Consider the following 27002-nt stretch of genomic DNA (forward strand, 5'->3'; position numbering starts at 1 on the left):
ATGCGCAATTTATGCAACCAACTGAAGCCTTCTTACTTATCTCTCTTTCCAAAATGAAATTATTAACTGTAAAGACAGTGCGGTGGACCAAGTTCAGGAATGATGATAGAGTTACTACAAAAAGTACGAAGATAGTTGATAATACATCCAACCACAAATACCAACAAACAAAATGCATACGAAGTTTTGAGTTTTGATTTAGTAATCCTCAGTTAAAAGAAATACGTTAGGATTCCAAGTATAATAAATATAATCAAAGATAATAGGTATACGGAATAATTACGTAATGGAAATCTTAATGCGATGTTTTAACATGGATTGTTGATATACAAGATGTCCGTTATAGAACTGGAAATGTGTATGCACCAGAGTATGTGACAGTGAAAATCATTTTCAAGCGAACAGAGAACAGAGAGATAACAGAAGGGCAATGAAAAAGCTGAACAGCGACACGACAATCAACAAACGAGACTGTGCAAGCTGTGTGCAACTGTTAAAATGCTCATCATAATAAAAATTACTTATTAAATGCATTCATAATTACGAAAACAGTAGAATTCTTGTAAACTATTGAAGCTAAGAACCGCGAGAGAAATATGAAGACAATGAAAACGAATTTCGCATTTGACAAGAATTGACATTACTGGTTAAGAAATTCTGAATTTATTATGTAAGTTTCGCTAGAGGTTTACTAGCACCATTTTTAAAACGTAACGTTGCCTTAAGGCATGGTTTCTCAAGGTAGTTATTTGAAGGCATATTGTTCTTCATTGTTTGCAAAATTAAAATATTTTATTTGATGCCACTCAAGTATTCTAAAAATTTCGACGTTTCGGAGGAATTGATAGACTCAGTGGTAACTTCGGAATAAAGACAACACCGAATCTCAAAATTTAAACTAGTCCAGTGAACTTCCACAAACAATTCATTGGCTTTTGAGGACTTCTCCAAAATTTTATAAAAACTTCGACACAGCAACGTTGTGGAAATTGCTCAGATTCTGAATATCGATGAAGGGATGTTGATCTTTTTCGAAATCCAACAGTAATATAGTGAGACTATAAATTATCGACGATGTTTGAGCAACTTTAAAATGACCATGGGATGTCTACATACTTATTAGGATTAAATGAGGATTTTATGTTGATGTAAGAAATTAGGAACGTTAGGATTGGGAATTAGACAAAATTTTTTCATCGCGATCTGACACCAGCTATGATACCAATATTATATTTAGCAGTATGAGTGGTTGAATTTCTCGCCAAATCCAAAGATCCATCTTAAATTTGATTAGTTCGTTCATAGATCATGGCCTCATTAGGACTTTCTGCTGCGTAAGTACCTCCAGTAATATACAGAAATACCCTTACCAATTCCTTTTGACGTCTTACACTATAGTGTTAGCGAATAGTTCGGTCAAAAGTCAAATCGTAATTTTGCAGTGATCTATGACAATGTAGAAGGACTGGGATTCCTTGTTTGAAGTGTGCATAACTTAAATTGTTATCATTCATTGTCATGTCTAATTAAGTTCATCTTTGCAGTTCAATTCGTATACAAGAAAAAGTTAGCGTCCAGTTTGTCCTGTGATAATGAAATTCTCCCTTAGCATAGATCGCGTCGTTATTAGTGTAATCAATAAGTACTAGTTATGCTTAGTAGTTTGCTAGTTAACAAACAATTGTGTATCTGCAGGCAGTGTCCAACACCAAAGGAAATCATGAATTGGGTTAACGCTGGTGCTGGGAACCTTGAGCGACTAATCTGGTATACATTCTCAGAAATTTGGCTTTCTAGATGAATTCTGAAAAGAATGCAAAATCCTATTTTATATCGTTTCCTATAACTTTCTACTGAATTCCCGAACTGCATTCCTCTGAAATTTCCCGTTAGCTTTCCCACAAAGTTGAGAGTATGTAAAATATTCATGAATATTGTTGAGTTCTTCATTAGGTCTAACATGCGGTTCCATTTTCCTGGTTTTATCGAGTCCGCGTATTTACTACTTATGGCATGTAGAGAAACGTTTGCAGATACACAAACCTTCATCAAAGGTAGCATCTCACTGTGGAGCCAAGTCTCCACAGTTATTTGGTGAACATCACCTAGGCTAGCCATAGGTATGTATTAAACCTAAAGATAATCAAGAACGACATATTTAGAGAAACATTTGGTGGAATTTAGACGTACTTACCTTTTATTGTTAACGCACGGTGTGAGTTGCGTAATATATACTTGTTTTTAGTGCTAAACCATAATTACTGGTCAAAAATATGACGTAAAACTTTTTGATAAGCCGCTATACATCTCTAGTGATTTCGTAGTATATTTTGGCGTACCATTAAAAGTCACCTAGGACTAATAATTTTATATTTGTTAGTGAATTCATCGTTAGAAAGTTTGTGCTCTGAAGCCGTATACATCAATACGCTCAGAATAGTCGAGTTGTTAACCGAACTCTCCCAAACCCAGTTATTCTCAACTCGTGTTTTTACTTTATCATGAAGAAGTTTTGTTATTTTGGAATTGTTAAGTATCGACTCCTTGAAATAGTCTATCAAATACGTTATGAATTTAAATATACCCACTTGTTAGTCTTTGTAATTCCACCTGATCTTTGAACCGGTATTATCGTGGCTACGACTTAGCAATTTACTGTAAAAGATAATGTTTACGTTCATGGCTGTGTTGATTGTTGCGATGATGTTTGTATCAAAAATTAAAGATCTAGAATGTCTGAACATTGCGTATATACTGCTACATCACGATGAGGGAACGCTTGTTGTTCTTTAATGAAGCTGATTCGATATGAAAAGTACGGAAAATAAACTTTGTTTGATTACAAATAACTTTACTATAATGACGTCCGAATTAAAAATCACTTTTTTTATACTAATCGACGGATATTTATCGTTAGTGTGATCTAGGTAACAATTACTTTTGATTGCATCCAAGATATTGACTTCGATCATGACTACGAAATCCATAGAAGACTGATCCTCAGGAGGCAGGTGGCCTTCGACCAGGTCATGGACGCATTGATCACATCGTCGCCCTCTGAAAACTGTTAGTGTACTGCCACACTTGGTACAGACGTGTTTCTTGATACCAAAACCGTTTTCAATTCGTTGGGCAGCTCTGCACCTTGGGATTGTCTGTTGAATAACGTAGTAACTAAGGAGCTTGTTAACATCGTAAAGGTTCTGTACACACTTTAGCATGGAAAAAGTTTACAGTCACCTTTCTCCGTTATTCTGATCTAGCAGGGTTGCCCACACTTACCATTCTTCAACTTCGATATCGGCGACATTCTAAGAACAGTCCTTAGCATGGATCTCCAGGTACTATTATTACCTGCTTTTCGTACTGAGGTTTGTTTGCCGATGCCCCCAAATGCCCTGGTACGGCCAAAAGTTGGGAGAGTCCGCTCACCCTCTCGAAATGCTCTCACATGGCCACGCGTGTATAGCCTCTGTCAGGGAAGTCCTACTCATTGCCTTCTCGTGGCCGGGGTGTTGTTTACGAAATTGAGATGACGAAAAGCGAATGTCCGGCGCTTTAACCGGGTTGGTGGACATGGAAAGTTCACGTAAAAGAGTTGGAAAACCCTAATTCCAAACTAATGGTGCACATGGGCTCCAGTACCCTGAGGGAACAAATGGCGTATGAACCAATTATTGGTCACCGGCTACCATGGGACTGCATCTCCTTACGACGCTCCATTGCCTTGTGGATCAGAACTTCAGGTCGAAGGCTCCGGGTGTGGCCCCTTAAGAAAACCATCTGCTTCAGTTTGAGCACCCGGGCAGTATCAAAGCCCTCACACATATCAAATGAGATGTGTGGTGCATATTCATTTGGTGCCCCTTTGTACCAATATCTATGTAATATTTGCAAATTAGAAAGGTCATTCAATAAAGGTCAGTAAATTGTTCAGTCACAATAAGATAATAGTACTATTGCAAAATTGAAAATAATTTTGTCAACTGAGATAATGATAACATTGTTGTGTGAATATAATATGTAATAAGGGGGGGTGTTATCAAGGTAATTACGGTCAACAAATTGGGAATGATGGATATGAAGATTAACATATAGATAATGACAAACAATGATAATAAGGAAAATAAATAAAATAAAGGAAGGGGTAAGAGGTTTATAATATTCAGTCTAGGTATTCGGTGACCCAGTCGTAGGCCAGGGTAAACATAGAGGCTGGATATATTTTTTCTGGATGCATAAATTAGGTCTTCTGGAGTTGATCCAGATGGCTTCGGCTGTGTAAAGCAGTCGTAATCTAGCTCCTTGAGGTAGATATTTTGGAACTTGATATAAAACAGAGAAAGCTTCCTCTATTTTGATATGATGTTCACTATCTACCAAGTGAGGAAGAATGGTGCTGTTAATCGATTTGGTGACTCCTTTTGCCAACCATGCTGGTACATGTTCACGAACACGCAAGGATAAATCCCTCTGAGTACGGCCTATGTAACTAGCTCAACAGGAGCAGTTGAATTGGTATACACACATGGAGGAGCCCATCTTCGGTAACTTATCCTTGATTAGTTGTGTGAGTACTGGTTTAGTCGAGAAAGTTATGTGCAACTTGGCGGCATGAAACGTCCTCTCGACAGATCTTTTGAGTCGACGTGTTAGAATATCACCCGCTATGTCGCCTTTAAAGTCAAGTTTCAGATATAAGGTCTTTTTACTGACTGTGTCGCAATGTCTTCTCTTTTTAATACTTTGTACGAGGTATTTTTTGACGAAATTATTAGGATAGCCATTATTACGTAATGTGTTCTTTAGTATAACTATTTCTTCCTCCACACTGTCTTCAGAACATAATAACTTGATTCTGTGGTTGAGACACTTAACCAAATTTATTTTATATTGCAGAGGTGTGAAGCTTTGGAAATGGGTATACTGACCCGTCCATGTACACTTTCTAAACATATTTCGCTTTATGGAACCATCTATATGTGACGAAAATATCGACAAACAGGAGATGTTAGACGCTTTCAATAATGTCCCCCCAGCCATTAAATTCACCAGCGAGGAGGAGAAGGACAATAGCATAGCTTTTCTAGATGTCCGACTCTCTAGAAGGATAGATGGTTCCATAAAGCGAAATATGTTTAGAAAGTGTACATGGACGGGTCAGTATACCCATTTCCAAAGCTTCACACCTCTGCAATATAAAATAAATTTGGTTAAGTGTCTCAACCACAGAATCAAGTTATTATGTTCTGAAGACAGTGTGGAGGAAGAAATAGTTATACTAAAGAACACATTACGTAATAATGGCTATCCTAATAATTTCGTCAAAAAATACCTCGTACAAAGTATTAAAAAGAGAAGACATTGCGACACAGTCAGTAAAAAGACCTTATATCTGAAACTTGACTTTAAAGGCGACATAGCGGGTGATATTCTAACACGTCGACTCAAAAGATCTGTCGAGAGGACGTTTCATGCCGCCAAGTTGCACATAACTTTCTCGACTAAACCAGTACTCACACAACTAATCAAGGATAAGTTACCGAAGATGGGCTCCTCCATGTGTGTATACCAATTCAACTGCTCCTGTTGAGCTAGTTACATAGGCCGTACTCAGAGGGATTTATCCTTGCGTGTTCGTGAACATGTACCAGCATGGTTGGCAAAAGGAGTCACCAAATCGATTAACAGCACCATTCTTCCTCACTTGGTAGATAGTGAACATCATATCAAAATAGAGGAAGCTTTCTCTGTTTTATATCAAGTTCCAAAATATCTACCTCAAGGAGCTAGATTACGACTGCTTTACACAGCCGAAGCCATCTGGATCAACTCCAGAAGACCTAATTTATGCATCCAGAAAAAATATATCCAGCCTCTATGTTTACCCTGGCCTACGACTGGGTCACCGAATACCTAGACTGAATATTATAAACCTCTTACCCCTTCCTTTATTTTATTTATTTTCCTTATTATCATTGTTTGTCATTATCTATATGTTAATCTTCATATCCATCATTCCCAATTTGTTGACCGTAATTACCTTGATAACACCCCCCCTTATTACATATTATATTCACACAACAATGTTATCATTATCTCAGTTGACAAAATTATTTTCAATTTTGCAATAGTACTATTATCTTATTGTGACTGAACAATTTACTGACCTTTATTGAATGACCTTTCTAATTTGCAAATATTACAATTTTTTCTTTTTGAAGTATATATATATATATCGTAACAGATGCAAACGCTCACCATTTTTAACACATAACATTGTCAAACTCATTAAAACATGCCTTATTTTTGGCCTTTGTAAAATATTATAATTATGGACTTATAACTGTAGAGCCTGATGGTGAAGTTATTGAAAACAATTGTTCGCTCAAATATTCTTCGTTTTTGAATGTTCTATGGGGATTTTTAAACTGCCAATATCTATGTGTTAAAATAAAACAAATTAAATAGTTTACGGATTCCATCGTAGTGCACATGAAACAAGACTTGCAGATGTAGTTACCAATCCTTAGATTTGTTCAGAAATACCAGGAACCCATCACAAATAACTCTCAACAGTCAGGTTTTTTCAACGCTGGTAAATCTGTTCAAAGTTTGTCGTAGTGGCGTTGGAAGATGAAAGCTTCATGACTAAACCAAGTGACTTAGAGAACGAAACCCCACCAAGGTGAATAGTATCGTAAACCTGTTTGCTATGTTCGATAACATCCAAATGTCGACTTGTATACCAGACATCACTATAATAGCTGACGGTGGACTAAGTTATATTAAAATGATTCTGGTAAGAATTTTTGACGTTTAGACTGTTTGAAAACCCTAGGCCACTGTTCAATAAGCCGTTTTATCGTTCATGGTGGACTATGCACAAGAAAATGTTAATTCTGCTTTGTACTTGTGAAATTAGATTATTGCTGTTATCATTTTAAATCATGATTTTGTCCTTTCGCTTTTACAAACAGATGTTTACATAAATGGTGCGATCGTAGAGTCTAGTACTATGTCATTTCTCCAGGGGTTATTCTAGCCTTCATACAGACCAATTTCTTATTCTCGAGTCACAGTTTGACCTTGTTAACTGTTCCCCCATAACCTTGACTGTTTTCACTTAAGCATGCGTGTATCGCTTGCTCTATTCATCACATGTCTTTAGCTTGTTTTTGTCTGAATAAAAATGGGGAGTTACACCCATCAAATCGAGTTGGCACGCTTGTCTTCGCTTCGCATTCTTGCTTCTCATTTTGATATCTGCCTGAGATAAATTCATCCACCTTAATCCGTATTTGGCTTCTTATTACCACCGTCGCAGAAACGGGGTTAGCGTATGTCTAATATATATGGAATTAAACGGAAGATTTACACTCATGATAAGGTCATTAATTCAAATTGATGCCAAGTCAACAGGCCACTAAATGATCATCAAAATTAGTATGGAAAAAGTCTAGTTCTTTCCGGTAGAGTAAGGTTTTCAGCGTTAAATTGATCTAATATAAATCTAAGTCTATACTGTTTTCTCTAACCAATCTTTACTTGAATAGTATGGAAGAACTGTAATCTAGACTTCTGTAAAACACTTATTAGTGTACGTCCTAGTTCTGTATCTTTATCCAAATAGTTTTATGATTGTTTAGTTTTTTAGTAAATTAGCGATCAGTATGCATCAGCTTACTTTTCTTTAATAACGAGAAATTCAGTTTATCACATACTATTTTGTGGACTTAAATAGCCTACCATTACTATATAAAGTTAGATAGTCCTGAGATTCGCCTATATGTTCCGATAGTTTGACTGCTAATTTGATATTTCATTTTGCATTCTACCTTTTTTTAGTGAGTGCTAATTTTATTCTGAGATCCCAAAAATTAAATTCATTACTACTGTTTCCTTACCTTTTAGATGATGAATTCGTTGTTCCTCACATGGATTTATCTTGTTTGCAAAATTCAATAGCATATCAGAAAGTTCTTGAAGAACCTTGGACTTACCTTCACAATTGGGATTCTCTAACTCCCAGTGTTCAACAAGAGGTGGCACAAAACTTCCTAAGTGAACTAAGCTCACTTAAAACTGAAATGGCGGTTACCCAAGGTGTATTTGATCCTTCCATGTTTGTGAATCAGGATGCTCCATGTGATACAGCAGTATGTTTTGATGACAAACTTTTATTTTAAACTATCTCAAATATTTGTTTTAACTGAAATAAAAAACAATTTTAAAATTATAGGTTAGATAAGGCCTTCATGTCTTTATAAGCGGTCACCTAACTAAAACTGGTGAACTGCAAACACGAGGAAATCAGGCTGACTTCAAACCTGGTCGTGGCTGCATCGACCACATATTCACCATTCGCCAGATCTTAGAACACAGACATGCTTATCGGCGTACGACAATGGAAGTTTATCTTGACTTAAAAGCAGCACTTGACTCTGTAGACCGAGAGGTTCTGTGTCAGTGTCTGTCATTGAAAAGTGTTCCTCAGAAGTACATAAACCTTGTGAAGGCTATTTACTCGGACACCACCAGTCGGGTCAGTGCTTATGGAAAGTTTTCATCTGATTTTTCAACCTCAAGTGTTGTCCGTCGAGGCAGTCCACTATCTCCATTTTTGTTCAATTTCATCATAGACTTAATACTGGAAATAACGTTCTCGTTGACTGAATTTTCTGGGATTGACCTCCTACGAGGAGGGCTACTTCTTGACTTAGAATACACAAATGACATAGTGCTGTTTGGTGAAGACGTGGATAAAATGCGGAGTATTTTGGTAGCACTGAGCAACAATGTCAGGATGTTTGGGATGCGTTTCTCCCCCTCTAAATGCAAGTTGTTGCTTCAGCGCTGACTTGGGTCAACACCTGAACTGTGGATAGGGAGTGAAGTAGTCGAACACGCTGACAACTTCACTTGTCTTGGAAATCTGATCAGCCCTAATGGGTTGGTGTCAGACGAAATCTGATCACGGATTCGAAATGGTTGTTTGGTTTATGCCAACTTACGTCACCTATGGCGAAGGCGAGATATCCGTCTATCAATTAAGGGACGACTATACAAAGCAGCAGTTGGTTGTGTTTTATTTTGTGGCTGCGAGACGTGGCCAGTAGGGATAGAGAGAGGGTACTTGTAAGTTACTAGTATTTGATTCCATATGTTTCAGAAAGATTTCCAGCACTACTGGGATCACTGGGTAATAGTGAGCAATAATGAGGTTAGACTCAGAGTATTAGGGAATGATGGTAAATCAGTTGATGAGTTGGTGAATCCTCATCGACTGAGATGGTTGGACCACGCATTGCGTATGCCTGAACACCGTTTACCACGACGCGCGATGCTAACCGGTGTTGGGGGTGGTTGGAAGAAAGTTAGGGGTGACCAAGCCAAAACGTGGCATCAGTTCTTTGAGTCACAAACTTCTAGTTTGAGCCATGTTGTTAGATGCAGACTGCTTTGTTGGGATCCGTGTGACTATTGTAACTAGTGTTTGGATACTGTGGGTGACATGGCTCAGAATCGATCACAGTGGCGTCAGTGTATACACTCTTTGTCTCCCCTTAAACTATGAGATTAAAATCGCTTCATATCTTTCTACGTATTAATTCTTTCTTCCTGTACTATATCCTTATATGCAATCTTTCTTTTATATATTACTTCTATGAATTCGGTGTTTATCTTGATGTGCTAATGCGGTATGGCAACTTGGACCGATGTATATATTTGCATGGTCCTACGTTTTAGCTGACTGACAGACTGAGACGGTACATTATTCTTCAGGAAAAATTCTGCCTGCTTATCAAAATTGTAAAGAGCTTAGATCTGTGCAACAAATTACAACATCCTAAAATAAACGTTTACTGGTTATCTAGAAAGATCATATTGAAAAATACACTGATAAGTTTCACAAGGATAAACTTAATATATTCCGAAACATACGGATACATATCACCCTTACCGATGGTATTCTTTAGCTCAAAATCAACAATTAATTAGAATAGCTGGGATGTTATAACTGTAAGCTAGTTTATTATTTCTAGTTGATGATTTAAGTTCTGACCTAATTTCGCTTTCATTACTCATTCTTTTTTAAAATATCGTATTCTGCTCTAACACGGAAAGCGTTTATTCTAAGCTATTCCGTATATGTGAATTAAGGTCTGAAAATCTTTGATATTTTCTGTCACACTTAAAGCGTAAAATTCAGAGTCCATTCGAGCTTATTCTTACAAAAGTGGTAAATGAAAGAGATGATCAGTTAATGACAGGTCCCCATAAAATCCGTGATTTTTACGATGATTTAATTCTTGGTGGCCGTACATCACATCTGCGTTAATGAAATCCTAGAAATTATACCATTTAGTAACTTGAGTCTTTATGAAAGGTACTCCACAATAAAATCGGCGGTATTCTTAGAATACAATATTGAAACCCATCTTGTGTTCTGGTCTGAGACATGAACTTTGATATTCTAATTATATGACTATCCTATCTTTGTTTTGTATAGAGTATTTTTAATACCTTGTGAGATTTTGTGTTAAGAAACAAATAAAATAGAAGCAGAACTATAAGATGAAGAGCGATGAACCGTAATAAGATCCATAAAGATGGTTGTCCAGTTTTAGAAACTAAGCTGAAGTTTGAGAGCTGGACATAATCCCATCTGACTGGCTTCGATCTCAATCTCTCCAGTTTACAAGAAAGAATAATTCTGTTTTGATAATCATAAAAGAATCATTTTGATTAGTGTAGGATCTAACGTACTCTAATCATCTACCGCTTAACTAGGGCTCATAAAGATCGAACCTGAAACAATCAGGCTACTTTCATACTTGGACATGGATGTATTGATCAAATGCTCCCTCTTCGCCTGGTTTTGGAACCCAGGCGTACGTACCGATACCCAACCTTAATTTTATTCCTTGGTCTTGTGGTCTCGTTTTACTCTGTTGGACTAAAGGTTGTATGTCAATGTTCGTTATCGAAAAGTGTATAAAAAAGGCTTGTAAACCTTGTACAGGCTCTCCGCTTGAATACTATTGGCTGAGAAAAAGTTTATGGTGATTTTTCACCAGAATTGTTGACCTCAAGTGCTTTTCAGCATGGTTGCTCACTACCCAACGTTTTATTTAACTTCTCTGTAATGTCCTAGAAATAACTCCATTCACCTAACTTTTCAGAAGTTGACCTTTTGCCACGAGGTTTGCTTATCGACTAAGAATACTCAGGTGATCTAGTCCTATTTGATAAAGACGTAGGCAAAATGCAGCTTTCAGAAATGTTGTGCGTTACCGCTTTAGAGAACGAAGTGGTTTTGTGTGTTGATAACTTCATTTATCTTGAGTTCCATCAACACTGGCGGGTTGGTGTCTGAGTAAATCGGCACACGAATACAAAAAGTCTGACTGCCTTTTGCTAACTTTCTCTTTTTGTGTAGGCAAGATGCCTGTCTACCAACTAAAATGCATGTGTACTGTTCTGTGCATCATTTCATAGCTATGAGACATAAAAATCGAAAGTAGAGGGATAAGTAGGCTGAGGACTTTTTATCATAACTGTCTCCCAAGCCTTGGTCACGTTGTGTGGGACTGCCTATTGAGTGATGCTAAGGTTAGGCTTTTAGTATTAGGCAAAGTAGCAGATCAGTTGGTGAGATTGTAAATTTTTATCCAATTGGGTGATTATAACATGTTACGTAAGGCGTTGTTTGAGGGCGTAATAGTATGCTGGAAGAAAACTAGGGTCGGCCAAACCATCTGTCCATAAAGCCAGAGATTATTGATCTGGGCTGTGTTGTTAGATGTAGTCTACTTGGTTGGGGTTCACTCAGTAACTGTGATTACTGTCTAGAGATTCGACATGAAGAAGCATTCACAACTTATCTTATTCTGGATATTGAATTTCAGTATTCCTTCATACACCTCTGTACCATGTGTTTTCGTTCATCTCAGTTATTGTCATCTTGTGCTAATGTGCTATGGCAACTTGGACCGATTCGCATCTTTGTCTGCCTCTATGTTGATGACTGAATGACCAAGTCAACTTAATCTAGTTCGAGATGCTGCGACCGTCACTAGGTTCATCAACTATCATATTAGGGAATACTGACCTACCTACTGGAATTTTTAAAAAGTAGATAATCAGGTTCAATAACTACAACTATAATAGAAAAATCTAGTTAATGTCAGTTAATCACAGGTTTCATTTATATGCCTTCTTTTAATTCGTTATTTCTTTCAGTCTACTGCAACCTGACACAAGTACTATGCTATTAAGTTTCCATTTTTTTAAACTAGAGCAGTTAGTGGGTAAAATGTGATATTAGTCAGTTTTATCTATATACCCATAGATTCTGATGTAGCTAACAAGGACACCAGTGGGAACAATCGAATCTATTTAACACAAAATTACAGGACTTGTTAATAAAGTCTAACAATCAAATAGTAAATACGTAATTTGCAAAATGTCCACCAATTGTCTCAAAATGAATCAGACTTCATTGTTCTTGCATTTTCATACAGATTGCATTCTGTTTCCATTCTTTACTGTTCGATCCTCTTGTTTCTCTACTGCCAGACATTCTGTTTACGACTAACATCTACTACTTATGTCAATATAAGTAGCACATACCACACTGAGTTAATTATTTTCTTAATATGAACAAGAATACTCAACTAATAATTTTTACGTTCATTTATCTAGGTTTCTGGACAAAATGGTAATACAACAGAAAATCATACAAACACCAAGTAGTGTTTTGATTATTTTTGTTTCCTGTTGTTCTAAATAAAGTTTACAAAATTATAATCGTGTTTTCTTTTTTTATTTAGTTCTAAAGACCATATAGATTGATTACACAATATATTAGATTTTTTGAGGTTTCCATTAGAAACTTCAAGTCTTTTCCTACATCTTAATATACTTCAAATGTTATTACTCACTTAAATCCATAGATTTAATTTAATAGGGAACCAAGAAATCGATCGTGCAATCACGATTTGGAGATAAACACGTTGTTTTTAGGTTATAAGTGGGTACAAAGTAGGAACTGAGTACTAGAAATAGTTTATTTAAGCTCTTTCCCCAATACGGCATATCTATACTATTATAATTTATGAAGTATTTTGATGCTATAAGGATGAACTATCAAAGAAGTTTCCGAATTCAACAAATGTTTAAGGGTTTTATGAGCAATCCAATTTTGTTAATAAGAAATTGTAAAAAACTATGTATTAATTTGAACGTGATTTCCATCTAGTTGATTCTCGTATTAACTCATCGTAACTTTTGCTCACTGTAACATTAATTGGTATTAATTACTTCAGTGTGATTTTTTCAATTACTTGACTTTTGTTCAGTATAGTATTCAATTATACTAATTCTATATGATAATTGTTCATTTTGACTTTGATTATTAATCATTGAGTGTAATCTGTATACAATGGAATGAATTCAAATATGGATCAGTCTTTTTGGATTTCTATCAACAAAACGTCTAACAAGCTTGGACCTATGTCTTTAGTCAGTATTCGGAGAAGGAAACAATCTTCTTCATTGATATGGAAGACCTTGGAGTACAAGCGTCTCAAAAATCCGAAAATTGATGATAAGAAGCAGTCTATCTATCAGCAACAACCACTCTTTATTACCTTTCAGTCTTCTTCCAGAGAAATTGTTCCAGTTACTAGAAACTGAATGGCTCTCCCCTCCCAAAGTATTCACAGTGTTTTTGTAAATTCTGTGTTAGTAGGGATTACCAGAAATACTATGGCAACTGAAATATAAATTTGTTGTGGTAGGTGTCTATTTTCAAAAAAGATGGACAGCGATTGGTCTCATACAAGCTCCACGTGCTCTCGTTTGTATAAGTAAACAGACATCAAAATAGTTTGACTTTTCTCCATAATTAGAGTGTGATATCTATGCATAATTTGTTGTTCTGTACAAGCATTGTATACAACATAATTGCTGAAAAATTACTTTGTGAAATGATAAAACAGGTTGGTCACGTGGTGCCTTATTTATTTCGACATTTTTTTTAATGCTTATGTTGAAAATTACATTGTTTTTTTCAAAATTCCTAAGTGCTTTCTGCATAGTTACAAATCATAAATGGACGGAAAATAGTCCAGTACTATTTAATCTATAGATCAGTTGATTTTATTACTAAGAGAAAAAATATAATGAACTAAATTATTACGCATTTTTATTCAGATGAAACTAATTTATGTAACTATCGATTCAATGAACATATTTTTAGAAGTCAACTGGAGCTATGGTAAACTTTTTTGATATAGCTTGTTGTCGGTTAACATGCTTCAAAACACATCACATTAGATCATGTAAGCAGACTTCCTAGTTTAAGCAACTTATCTGTGTTGTTCATCTAAGTAGTTAAAATCAGACTAGGTATGTGATAATTTCCAAGCTATAAATTTAAACCTAGTTAATGCAATGCCCATGATACATGACAAAAATTACTCCAAATTAAAGCAAACCTGTGCTTTATCCCATCTTAGCATAGAGTAGTTTAATTTCATGGGTGCCCTTCAAACAGAACCATTAGAAATTGCGAGTGATATGAATCAGGAAACTGAACAGAACAGGAAATAATATATTTACAGCATAATTAAAACAAACCATCAAGAATATATGAAGTTATTTCCAAATGACAGTTAAACAAATCGCTCATTTTTAAGTACTCCATAGTAAATTTCCGGAATTATGGTAAGTGTTTATCAGTCCTAATTTTAATGGGAGTGAAACCAAACGTCAGGGAAAAAAGAATAAACTTGAGTAAGAGATTTGTTATTGCCCCTAAATGCCCTAGTATGGTTGAAAGTGGGGTGGGACCGCCCGCCCTCCCTCTCGAAAGGCTCTCACATGGCCACGCGTACAGCTGTGCCAGGGAAGTCCTAGTCATTGCCCTCTCTTGGTGGGGGTGTTGTTTACGAAACTGAGAGAACGAAAAGCGGATGTATGTCGCTTTAACCGGATCTCAAACCAATGGTGCACATGGTCCCCAGTACCCTGAGGGAACAAATGGCGTATGAACCAATTGTTGGTCACCGGCTACCATGGGACTGCATCTCCTCACGATCCCCCACCGCCTTGTGGGTCGAACATTTAGGTCAAAGGCTCGGGGTGTGGCCCCCTAAGAAAACCATCTCCTTCGGTTTGGACACCCGGGAGATATCACAGCCCACACACAATACTTACGGATAATACTATGATTGCTTCCATTAACGGTCAGACGATCCACATTGTTGTTATTATTATTTACTACGTCATTTATTCACTTTCTTTTATTCCCACTTTATGTGTCCTTATTTTTCGACTTATACAGCAGCCCGCTTATGGTGGAAACTCAGTTCTATCTAAGCGTTCTCGAGTCACTGCCTGGTTGAAAATTGTATGCTACCACCAAATACGAATACTGAAGCAGTTTTTCTGAAACTACGCGCACCATTCAAACTGGCTGCCTTCAACGTTCGAACTTGAATGCAGGTCGGACAACAGATAGGGCTGGCTGTCTTTGGAAAGTCGTAATATCGACGTTTGTTGTCTATCCGAGACCCGTATTCAAGACTCTGGTGATGTACGACAAGTTCGCTCTCCATGTGTCGCTTCGAAAGGCTTGTTTTACGTGCGTTTATCCGGGGACCCTGTGGCATCTTCGTCTAGTCTTTCTGGCGTTGGTGTCGCACTAAGCGCTAGAGCTGAGGCAGCACTAATCGATTGGATCCCCATTAACAGTCGGTTATGTAGTGTTAGATTAGAAAGTTCCATCAAAGTGAGAAATCGACGTGAGAAACGATGTCTTTTCGTCATCTCCGCCTATTTCCCGACAGATTGCATGCCGGATGCAATTAAGGATGAATTCTACCACCAGTTAACTGTTTTTCTCCAGAAAGTGCGTTCGACAGATATTGTGGTACTAGCCGGAGACTTGAATGCTCAGGTCGGGCGTCTTCTGTTATACTTCGTAGGTTGTTCAAAACCCGAGAAATTTTCTACTCAAGAGGAGCAGGCTGGTTTTCGTTCTGGTCGAGGATGTATTGATCATATCTTCACCCTCCGCAAAATGTCAGAACATCATACTTATCACAGGCCAACAACCGTAGTGTCTCTTGACATTAGGGCTGCCTTCGATTTGCTGGACAGAACTGTTCTCTGGGATTGTCTATTGAAGGATGTGCCTGAGAAGTTTATTAACATCCCAAAAGCCCTATATGCACACACCTCAGGCAGAGTGAGAGCATACAACCACCTCTGTCCATTGTTCCATCCGAGCAGTGAGGTGAGACTGGGTTGCCCAATCTCACCCTTCCTCTTCAACTTTGCCATCGATGACATTCTGGAAACAGCTCTGATGGATGTAACTAGTGGTGGTGTAAATCTGTTGCCTGGAGAAAGACTTCTCGACCTTGAGTATGCGGACGATATTGTCTTACTGTGCGATAATGCCCAAGGCATGCAATACGCACTTAATCAGTGTCCGTAGGTACGGTGTGAGCTTTGCACCTTCGAAGTGCAAAGTACTTCTACGAGACTGGCAGGATTCTAATCCTGTACTCACCCTGGATGGTGAGCAGATAGAAGTAGTTGAGAAGTACGTGTATCTAGGTAGCTACACAAGTGCTGGTGGTGACGTGAGTGATGAGATCAATGCACGTATAGTGAAAGTCAGAGAGGATCATGCCAATCTGGGCCATTCTTGGCGCCTTCGTGATGTTAGTCTGGCTGTGAAAGATCGAATCTACAACGCGTCGGTGAGAGCAGTTTTGCTCTATGCTTGTGAAACCTGACCTCTCCGAGTTGAGGATGTTAAAAGACTCTCTGTGTTCGATCGTCGTTGTCTCCGAAGGATTGCTGATATCCAGTGGCAACACCATTTGAGTAACACCGACTTCGGTGGCTTGGATATGTTCTACGAATGTGTTGAGGCTAATGTCCTCAATATCTGACCCCAATAAATAATATCTCGTTAACTGAGTATTTAATGCAGGCTAAATCTCCTGGTAGAATTATGGATTTTATGCGAGATTATTCAAAAGCCTGAACACCAGTTGTAGAGATAATTTATTGGCAATGATTAATAAAAATCCGCAAGCGTACAGCAAGCAAGCACACGGTGAAGTCAAGTAGAAATGATGCGCAGTGGAGATGGCTGGTAAGCCAACTCCATTTTAGTCAAGCGTTACTCAATATTTGTAGTCAGACAAAATAAAACTACAGACATGTGATTAATGGGATAAGAAGGGTACACACATATACGCTCATATAAAAACAGTCAAGACTGATAAGCGAATAAATAACAAGGTCAAAGTATGGCTCAAGTAGAATGAATAAAATGGGATGTCCGAAAGCTAGAATAAGGTATATGGGCTTGGCATAATAACTGACATTACAAATGTCACCACAGAGAATCCCACGTCGTGCATTATTTGCTGACTCTGTGACTGGTTGGAAAAAGCGGAGAGATGGTCAGTATATGACATGGTGCCGTGGTATGAAATAAAGCTGCAAAGGACTGGCTTCTGTTGGACCTTCACGACTCCCTGGCTGGGGTCCGAGAGATGGTGCGACGCAGTGGCTAGAGACGTTATGAGATATGGCTCAGAATAGAAGCCAGTGGCGATCTTGCTGTAACCTTCTTTTACTTTCTTCATAAAAAGTGGTTGTGTCTTCCTTAACTAAAAAATTTCTTCTGATTGTACCTTTCCGTTCCCTCATTTTCACCATTTTTATTACACTACCTTATACTAATCTGGTCGTTATTGTTCTTCTTTTTTTCTTTTACGCTCCTTACATTCTTTTTCTCTTGTCATTCTCATTGTTTTGTGTGGCGCATATATATTTGGTGCCCTCTTGTGCCAATATGTATGTGTTCAAATAAAAATAATTCATACTTGTATACTCGTTAAAATACTGCCCTGGACTGTACCTACCAACATGAAAAGCTGATAGTTATTGGTAACACAATTGGGTATCTAGAGCTTGGTCTTATGTTCCGCAGTAATGCAGATTTGTACGTTAAAATTGTATGACGGATTATCAGTCGGAAATCCTTGAAAAGTCAAGTCAAATAGTTAATTGCAATGTTATTCAATATGATAGATAAGCAAACTTCCATTCAATTTGATAAGTTATATAACACATCTATCTACCAACAAGATTAATGCATAACGCCCAACAAGCATGGTAAATCCTCACAACTTTTAGTATCATTCAAGAATTAATTGAATTTTATCCATTTATGAATCTCAAATAAGATTGAGATTTGTACATGATCATTACAAAAGTAAGTAATCTATATCTTGAATGGAATAGGTAACACCATCGAAAACTATTTGATCTAAAGAGTTTTAAGAACATATTTAGGAAAACTTGTGTTCTGCTCTAATGAAATGCACTCTTCTGTTTATACGAGTAGATTATCGGATAGATAGATAGGTGCATACAGTATACTTTTATTATTAGTAGAATCACTAGTTAATCAGTCAGTGATGTAATAATGGACTAAAATTGTCTACATTTACAGATAATTACTTCTGTTGGCATAATCACAAGACATTTATTACGAATAAGTCGTAGAATGTTAAGGACGCTTCAGTTATTAGTATTTTAGTAAATCTTTAATACTCACTAAAAACATTCACAATTCTAGTGAAACTCCAATGAGTTTGTAGACTTAAATGTATGGTATTTTAGGGCTTAGTTCGTGGTGGTGATTTGAGTAAACATGGTGTAATTAAGAGAAGATTATAGTAGCAGGTGATATAGTGTAGAGCACTACAACCGATACAGGATATGTATATAAAGAAGGGATGTGAAAATGGTGTGGTAGCACTGGATTATAATGTGAAGGGAGTAAAATGATTTGTGTGTTTCATACCAGCGATTAAAGGTGTTAGTGAGATTATATGAAATGATATTAAAAGCAAGTAGAAAAGAAAGGGATTACGAAAAGAAGAGGTGTACATTTCCATAAGCAAAAATGTACGAAATGTAAGTAATATTAATAGATCCAGGACAAGGGAGAGCTGATAACTCCTTTATATACAAAGCTCAAGTATCACCTTATGGGTAAACAAGAGTTCCTTTGTTTTAAGCACGAAGAAATTTATAAAATTCTATAAGCAACCTTAAAATCAGTAATGTCAAATAGTTGGTTCGTCAGGGTTAATTCAGTGTTCAAAGGCCACATACTTAGCCGATTACCCATCATACTTGTAAAACCAGGTTGAACTGTTTTTTCTAACACGTATCAAAAGCAAACACTAGGAAAGGTTAATGTACCTTGGCCTATAAAAATAAGGAAATCGGTGGATACAGTTAAAGAGGGACGAACGGAGAAGCTTTTCCTTAGACAATACCGCAGACAGTTTCCGGAGTTTTAAAGTTAGTCAAGACTTTTCTGTGAAACTAGAGAACCATTTGAGAAATGTCAGCATTCTTAAAAAAATAAGTGAATGACAGGTTAAAGCCATGAGTAAAAGAAAGGTAAGAAATTTTTTCCGAATTCAGACGTTTATCTTCATCCTATGTATCTCTGTGATTTTAAATAGTTGGAAATCAGTTATTCATGAAAGAATTGGACAAATTCAATAAGCAGTCTAAAATTCATTTGTATTGGTTGTTTGGATCGTGCCATCGTTATTTAGAATTGTAATTGGTTAGTCTTTTTGGTACATGTGCCTCCTGTGTGGATTACTTCAATATTGTCATTAAGTCACAAGCACTTTAATGAGAATTTGAAGGTGACTAACAATGAAATTTAAGACGTGCGTTTCGTCCTACTTGGGACTGGTCAGCTGAATGTGGATACATCCCAGAGTTGATGTTCATTCAAGGACTTCTGTTCACTATCCAACTCTTTAATTTGTTACTTTTGGCCATAATTCAGATGCACAAAACATACTTCTAATCTCTACAAACAGGTAACTCTTAATTGCACCAGTTTCTTGATCACTTTTCGTTTCCTAATTTAAGGAAGTGACTTTTTTGAAACCGAATTTTTCCATGCTTAAATTAGTTTTGTCTCAGATTGTATCATTTATAGAAGAATATTGTTTTTCTAACCGAACGAATTTGAATGGTCAATTGAATAAGCAATAAAATCATGCAGCAAATCTCTTAATTTCATTATTGTATTAAGAAAATGGTTTTACTCTGATTTCTACTTTGAATTTTCTCTGAATATTTGTATATAACACATTGGCTACATTTTAAATAAATCATGACCCACTCTTCATGAAATTTAATGGTAAAATTTAATCTTTCAGATTTTACTACCTACTTCAATTATTAAGAACTAAGCTTATAGTTTATTGAATCAGTCACAATAATTATCCCTCTATGTTGTCCACTTCACAATACCTTTTTGGAAAATGTTCTTTAGATTTTTTTGGTCTTTTTATTAGGTACACTTCATCTGCATGTATCATATATATACACATACATACTTATGCAAATTTACATTTTAGAACATATAATATTTAGTTATTATTCATATTATCTTCATTAGAAGTGTGTACATCATGTGTATGTAAACTTGAAACAAACATTTGTGTTTATTTGAGTATACCATCGAAATAATACTAAACTGTTGTCATAGTGTTTTCATTTGTCTACTTTCTTTGCGTGGGTGTTTTAACCTTGATTTAAAGGTCACCCATTTGTTTTATAATGCAAGTGTCCAGTGAAAATAGAACTTAGTGCCATATAGTCCTATTCAACAGTTAGTGTAAATGAAAAAGAACGAAATATAATAAAGTTCTTTTTTCAATATTGTAAAGAAGGAATTAATTTAATCACAATTCACAAATGGTAATTTTTTCTTAAATGTTTTATAAATTATCGTTTTTTTTAAGGATCAAGCTAATTTAGATGAAGTTCGTGAGGAAACTGAATGGGAACAATGTTCACGTAATCCAGATGTTGCAAGATTTGTGAAAACAAGAAATTTAGTTGAAAGAAATCGACTTCAATCTTTAAGATCTCAATTGGACAAACAATTAGAATGGGAATTAAAACGACTTTCTTTAGAACGACGTGAATTTGCTGATGTCTTAGAAAATTTACGTAAACGTCATGAAAAAGTTGATCGGAGGAATGTTCGAACATTAAAAAATAATCTTAATTCAAATTTTTATATCTGTGAAAGAAATAGAAAACATGATAGATACTTGAACTCTATGAATATGAACGATATTTTACCTAAAGGATTATTTAATTGTACTACTACAAATAATATAAGTAGTACAAATTCATCTTCTTTAGCTATTCCAAAAGTAATTTCTTCGCCGGATATAACTAAACTGCTTAACACTCGCAGTAATAATAACAATAATAATAACACTAGCAAACATTTAAATCCTATACCCACAATACATACAGAAACATCAAATTCAACTGAGAAAGTTTCAAAACCAAATATTTATCACTTATTTTATACAGATTCCGGTGAATGGATACATTTAAACAAGCTCAATTTAAATATATCAGCTCCATCAAGTGCATCAAAATCATCGGCTTCATCAAAAGGTATGAAATGTACAAAATCTTGGTCTGAAAATGAATAGATTTAAATAAGATATATGAATGTTTTGATGTGTATACATATTTCGAAGTTGATGATAACTTCATTTTACAAGTTATATATCTAACTGACTATTTGAATATCAAGAATTGCATAAATTTATATCTAAATATACTTTCTTGTTTAGCAAATTGGTATATGTAATTACATAGACCATTATTTGTTTTCATTTTCATAGAATTAAAATAAGTGGATAATTCTATGAATATTAGATTTTATCATTTATATACTTGTAGAACTATCAAGAAAAACAAATTATATTAATTAAATCATACAAATAAATTGTGATTGGTTTATTGATTTAATGAAATAACTGAAGTCGAATGTATTTCTTTTTTTTTTAAAAAAATTGTTCCAGAACTTACATATTTTGTTTAACTTTTAAAGTACGAATAGTTTACTTCAAGAATTTTCAAATATAAAATATATATTTCAGTAAGGCGTACCATGTAAGTTTTGATTATCAACCAATTATTGGATAATAGACAGGTCAGTCAGTCAGTTAATTCGTAGAACTAGACATATATATATATATGCATCGGTTCAAGTTGCCATACCTCATTAACACAACAAGATAAACACCGAATTCATAGAAGTAATATATAAAAGAAAGATTACATATAAGGACATAGTACAGGAAAAAAAGAATTAGTTTATAGAAAGAAAGATGTGAAGCAATTTCAATCTCATAGTTTAAGGGATGACAAAGAGTGTATGCATCCATACCATTTTGATCGATTCTGAGTCATGTCATCTAGGTACACATAAATCTAAGTAAAATCTTACCAAATTCACTGTTAAAATTGTTTTTTTTTATTATAATTACGAAATAGAATACTTTAACAATAACTAAGATATATTTATAAATATTCATAGTATATTGAACCTCATATAAAAACAGAAATGAACAAGCTTTATACAGTTTATGATTATTTATCATACAATAAGTGAGTAAAAATATCAACTTTTGAAAGAATAGTACTACATTTTGTGTTTCTTTTTACATAAATAATGTTAATTAGGAAAGAAAAAAATAAAACAAACAAATGAATGAATGAATTTCTGCTTATACTAAGAAGATCTTTCATCTTTATCAGTTAAAAGATAAATTAATGTAATTCATGTTTCTTTTAACTCCACCTGGAGTCCTTCCGGGGCTACTACCGGTCCCAAGCCCGGATAAAGGAGGAGGGTTGGGTATGGGGTTAGTGACCTCATCCCGTAGAAAACTAACTCGTTAATGTTTTTTTTAAAAAAGTCAATAATTATGAGAACCAATTTGAAAGGAAAATTTAATTTCTTATTGCTGTCATGGATCAATCAGTTAATTTATTTTATTTCTTCATTGTTAACTATGCTGATTTGTCATTTAAAATGAAACATGCCTGAAAAATAATTATTTCGGATTTTTCTATTTAAGCACTAAAAACACGAAGTTCAGAGAAGGGATCTCCTTTTTCAATGAATTTATTATCAAGCTGTACAATCGTATACATATATATATGAAAATTTCTTGTTCAAGTACTAGTTCCGTGAGGAAACGTAAACAAGGAATAGCTAAGATGATGTAATGGAGAGATTATAATACTAGATTACGCAATACGAATAATAACAATAGACATAATAAGTTAGTAACGAATTATAATGTAAATTTGGTAAGATGATTGAAATGTTTTCATTACAGTCATTCTATTGATCCACAGTTTGACTTTAACGTCGTATATACGATTCGTCCAAATCTACCTAGATTTCATCGTATCTAACTTTTAAAAATAGCCGAAGCTCTTACCATCCATGAGCTCAAGCCAGAACAATGTGTACAAAAGAAGTATGTTCTATCATTATCGTTACATATATACTTACGCCTGTTACTCCTCGTGGAGGAGCACAGGTCTCCCACCAGCACTCTCCATCCAACCCCGTCCTGGGCAACCATTTCCAGTTGATATTCATCCTTTTCATATCTACTTCCAATTCCCGGTATAGTGTGTCCTTCTGCCTTCCTCTTTTCCGCTTCCCTTCAGGATTCCGATTTAGGACTTGCCTCGCGATGCTGTTTTGTGATTTCCGTAATGTATGTCCTATCCATTTCCATCGTCTTTTCCCAATTTCCTCTTCAGCTGGAAGCTGGTTTATTCTCTCCCACAGTAGACTGTTGCTGATGGTATCCGGCCAACGGATGTTGAGTATCTTGAGTAGAAAACTATTTATAAATACTTGCACCTTCTTGATGATGGCTGTGGTAGTTCTCCAAGTTTTAGCTCCGTAAAGTAGAACTGTCTTGAAGCTCCTAATGAAGATTCTGACTTTGACATTGGCTTCCATACAGTTGTTTCGTAGCTCCATGTTTTTCAAACGTAGGAATGTTGTTCTTACTTTGCCAATCCTTGCCTTTACTTCTGCATCCGATCTTCCTTGTTCATCGATGATGCTGACCAGTCAGTCACGTGAAATTTCACACCTCTTACACAGTTTTTCCATCAAGTGTGGTTGGATTGGTGTTCTCTGTGTTACATTTGAGGATCTTGCTTTTTGCTTTGTGTATGTTGAGGCCTACTGATCCAGAGGCTGTTGCTACACTAGTTTTCTTTATCTGCATTTGTTCGTATGTACGAGATAGGAATCCTAGGTCATATGCAAAGTCCAAATTGTCTAATTAGTTCTGAGCTGTCGATTGTATTCCGTGCTATTCCTTAGATGTCGAGGTCTTCATAATCCAGTCAACCACCAGAAGAAAGAGGAAGGGGTAGAGTAGACAGCCTTGTCTCACTCCAGTCCTTACTTAAAATGCATCTGTCAACTGTCCTCCATGCACGACTTTGCACTGTAGTCCGTCGTACGAATTCCGTGTGATGTTGACAATCCTCTCAGGAACTCCGTAGTGTCGAAGAAGTTTCCATAATGTTCTCCTATCTACACTGTCAAACGCCTTCTCATAGTCAATGAAGTTGATGTATGGTGACGAGTTCCACTCAAATGGTTGTTCGACGATGATCCATAGTGTCGCGATTTGGTCTGTGCACAACCGATCCTCACAGAATCCAGTCTGTTTATCTCGAAGTTGGGCGTCTACTGCATCTTTCATCCGGTTCAGCAACACTGTTGGAACCTTTTACTGGTACAGATAGTAGTGTGATGCCTCTATATTTTTCACATTTGCCCAGATCTTTCTTAGGAATCTTGATGAGATATTCTTCTTTCCAGTCCGTTGTCACTTGTTCTTCCTCCTAAATCTTCTTGAATAAAATGCGGAGCTTCTTTGCAGTTACTTCTGTATGACTTAAGTGATTCGGTTAGTATATTGTCTGGTCTTACTGCTTTCTCACTCTTGATTTGTCTTATGGCCATCCTGATTTATTCGGTCGTTGGTGGAGGGACGGCTATAGGACGGTCTGTAGGTGGTGCTTCGATGTCCAGAGGGTTCAATGAGACTGGCCTATTCAAGAGTTCCTCGAAATATTTCACTTGTCTGTTCCTCTGTCCCTGAATCTAAGTGATTGGCTTACTTTCATTGTCCATGACCGGTCTCTCTGGTTTACTATATTTCCCTGCTAGTTTCCTCATTGTATCATATAGCTGTCTCATATTTCCTTCACTTACAGCTTTTTCCGCTGTTGTTACTAGGTATTCCACATATTTTTGCTGATTCCGAGCATCGTCAAAATTGTATCTCCTCATTTTATTGGAAATGTCTGTCTACATGAGGATAGAAAAATTGCATCGCCAAAATGGATCCGAGGATATATAACAAATGAGGTTACGTACTAATCAATGACACTATGGGTTATTTTAAGCATGTATATTTAATTGCAATTTCACTGAAAATCAAACAAACTTTCTCAACACCTGAATAAAGTTTCTCATGTATCGTATTGGACTAACAAGGTAATTATTTATAACGAACATGAAAAACGGAGCGCACGTCACTCACTTGCATCACGTTAGTTATCTGTGATGGCTACTAAGCATATCGGAACACTTTAGCTAAACAAAAAACAAAGTCAGTTTATATGTGTCTCAGTCAAATCCTTGTGTCCGTATTTTGTAACTTGTGTTAATGACAATAGTTTTGTGTGTTTATTAAACAGTGCGTTATTTTATGGACTTTTGTGAAAATATAAGTACGGGATGCGGCATATTCAAACACGGTACGTTACGTATAGTTGTCGACTAATTTCCCCCGAATACACGAAGTAAGGGGGAAAAATCGACATTTCCCCTCTATTTACGCTTCCGTCCCCTTTGTTCACCTTTATTTCCGCTTTATTGGTTGTTTGGGGTTTATTCTCTTCCCGATTTTCTCACTAAGAGACGGAATATTCCTACCAGACTTTCCTGTTTATGTCTTTTGAGAAAAAAAATACCGCCAACTGGACGCAAACTCATAGGTGAATATATTAACAGTTGCATACCACATACTTCCAAATTTATACAGAGGTAATTGAAAATTTTAGCGATGTTTTACGAATAATTTCAAATGTTTTTGAGAAACACTTAGTAAAATTTAGAGTTTTTATTGTCCAGAAAAAAACATTCCTGACCAATTCTCTGGTATAGTAATTTATACTCAATGTGACACCATGTAGCTATTACGTAACTCAACTACTCGATGAGTAATGCTTCGTTATTGTAGAAGTGTACTTTAATTGAACATTTTGTCTGGGTTTACTAACATTGAGAATTATTCAGCATCTTAGTTCAATAAATTGTGACGCTATGTGTGAAAAGTAGTCGTTCATGTAGCTGATCGTTTAACAAACATTTAATTAACTTAAATTTGTGATACGTTTTCTGAACAAAGTCCTCTGACTGGGATACCATGCTATTAATGTATTGATAGTTCATCAGAGGCAATTCAAAGATCCAAGGCTTTATTTTATGCTTTCAGAATGCGTGTTCCACCTAAACATTTTGACCTTTTGCCTAGAATTGTAAGCACAAAATGAGCTGAGAATTGTAGTATTTAGTACGACACACATGATTTGTCCTAGCTTTTGTACAAACTTTAATAACTCCAATAGCATGTGATTATCGAGTCATTTTTACCTTCATAATGACTGAATTGTTTTCATAGGAGATTGTTATCTTCAGCACACACATGTCGTATACTCATGTTCTTGTATTCCTACGCTGATTTTTTCTATCCAATGCCTGTTTAGTTGTCACAATACGCATAATCTATTCCCAGGTATATTAATGCTTGAAATGAGTGGTATAGTCGAGTTGATCGTTGCCCTTTCTGCTTCTGCTTGGTTCTACTGCTCCCCACTTTAGTGTCTGCCTGCTTGAAATAAACTCATCCATATTTGGCTTCTGATTACCGCCATCGCACAAACGGGATTAGTTTAAGTGTAATACATAGAATTAAACGAAAGGTCTGTTTTTTGCAGCA

The 27002-nt window shown here is 36.0% G+C and overlaps 1 protein-coding gene across 2 annotated transcripts; it reads left to right on the top strand.

Moving 5' to 3' along the window:
* Positions 1-680: 680 nt before the first annotated feature.
* MS3_00001655 (uncharacterized protein) lies at positions 681-22407 on the top strand. 2 transcript variants are annotated; one of them, XM_051209125.1, is made up of 3 exons: positions 681-741; positions 7915-8159; positions 12709-15364. In XM_051209125.1, the coding sequence occupies exons 1-3, from the start codon at positions 729-731 to the stop codon at positions 12757-12759; spliced, it is 309 nt and encodes a 102-aa protein (XP_051074554.1). In that variant the 5' UTR covers positions 681-728; the 3' UTR covers positions 12760-15364. The 2 variants fall into 2 exon arrangements, with proteins under 2 accessions (XP_051074554.1, XP_035590158.2); XM_035733950.2 differs by lacking the exons at positions 681-741; positions 7915-8159; positions 12709-15364 and adding exons at positions 20528-20838; positions 20883-22407.
* The last annotated feature ends 4595 nt before the right edge of the window (positions 22408-27002 follow it).

This window comes from Schistosoma haematobium, chromosome 1 (genome assembly GCF_000699445.3).
Source record: "Schistosoma haematobium chromosome 1, whole genome shotgun sequence".
Classification (NCBI taxonomy): Eukaryota; Metazoa; Platyhelminthes; class Trematoda; order Strigeidida; family Schistosomatidae; genus Schistosoma; species Schistosoma haematobium.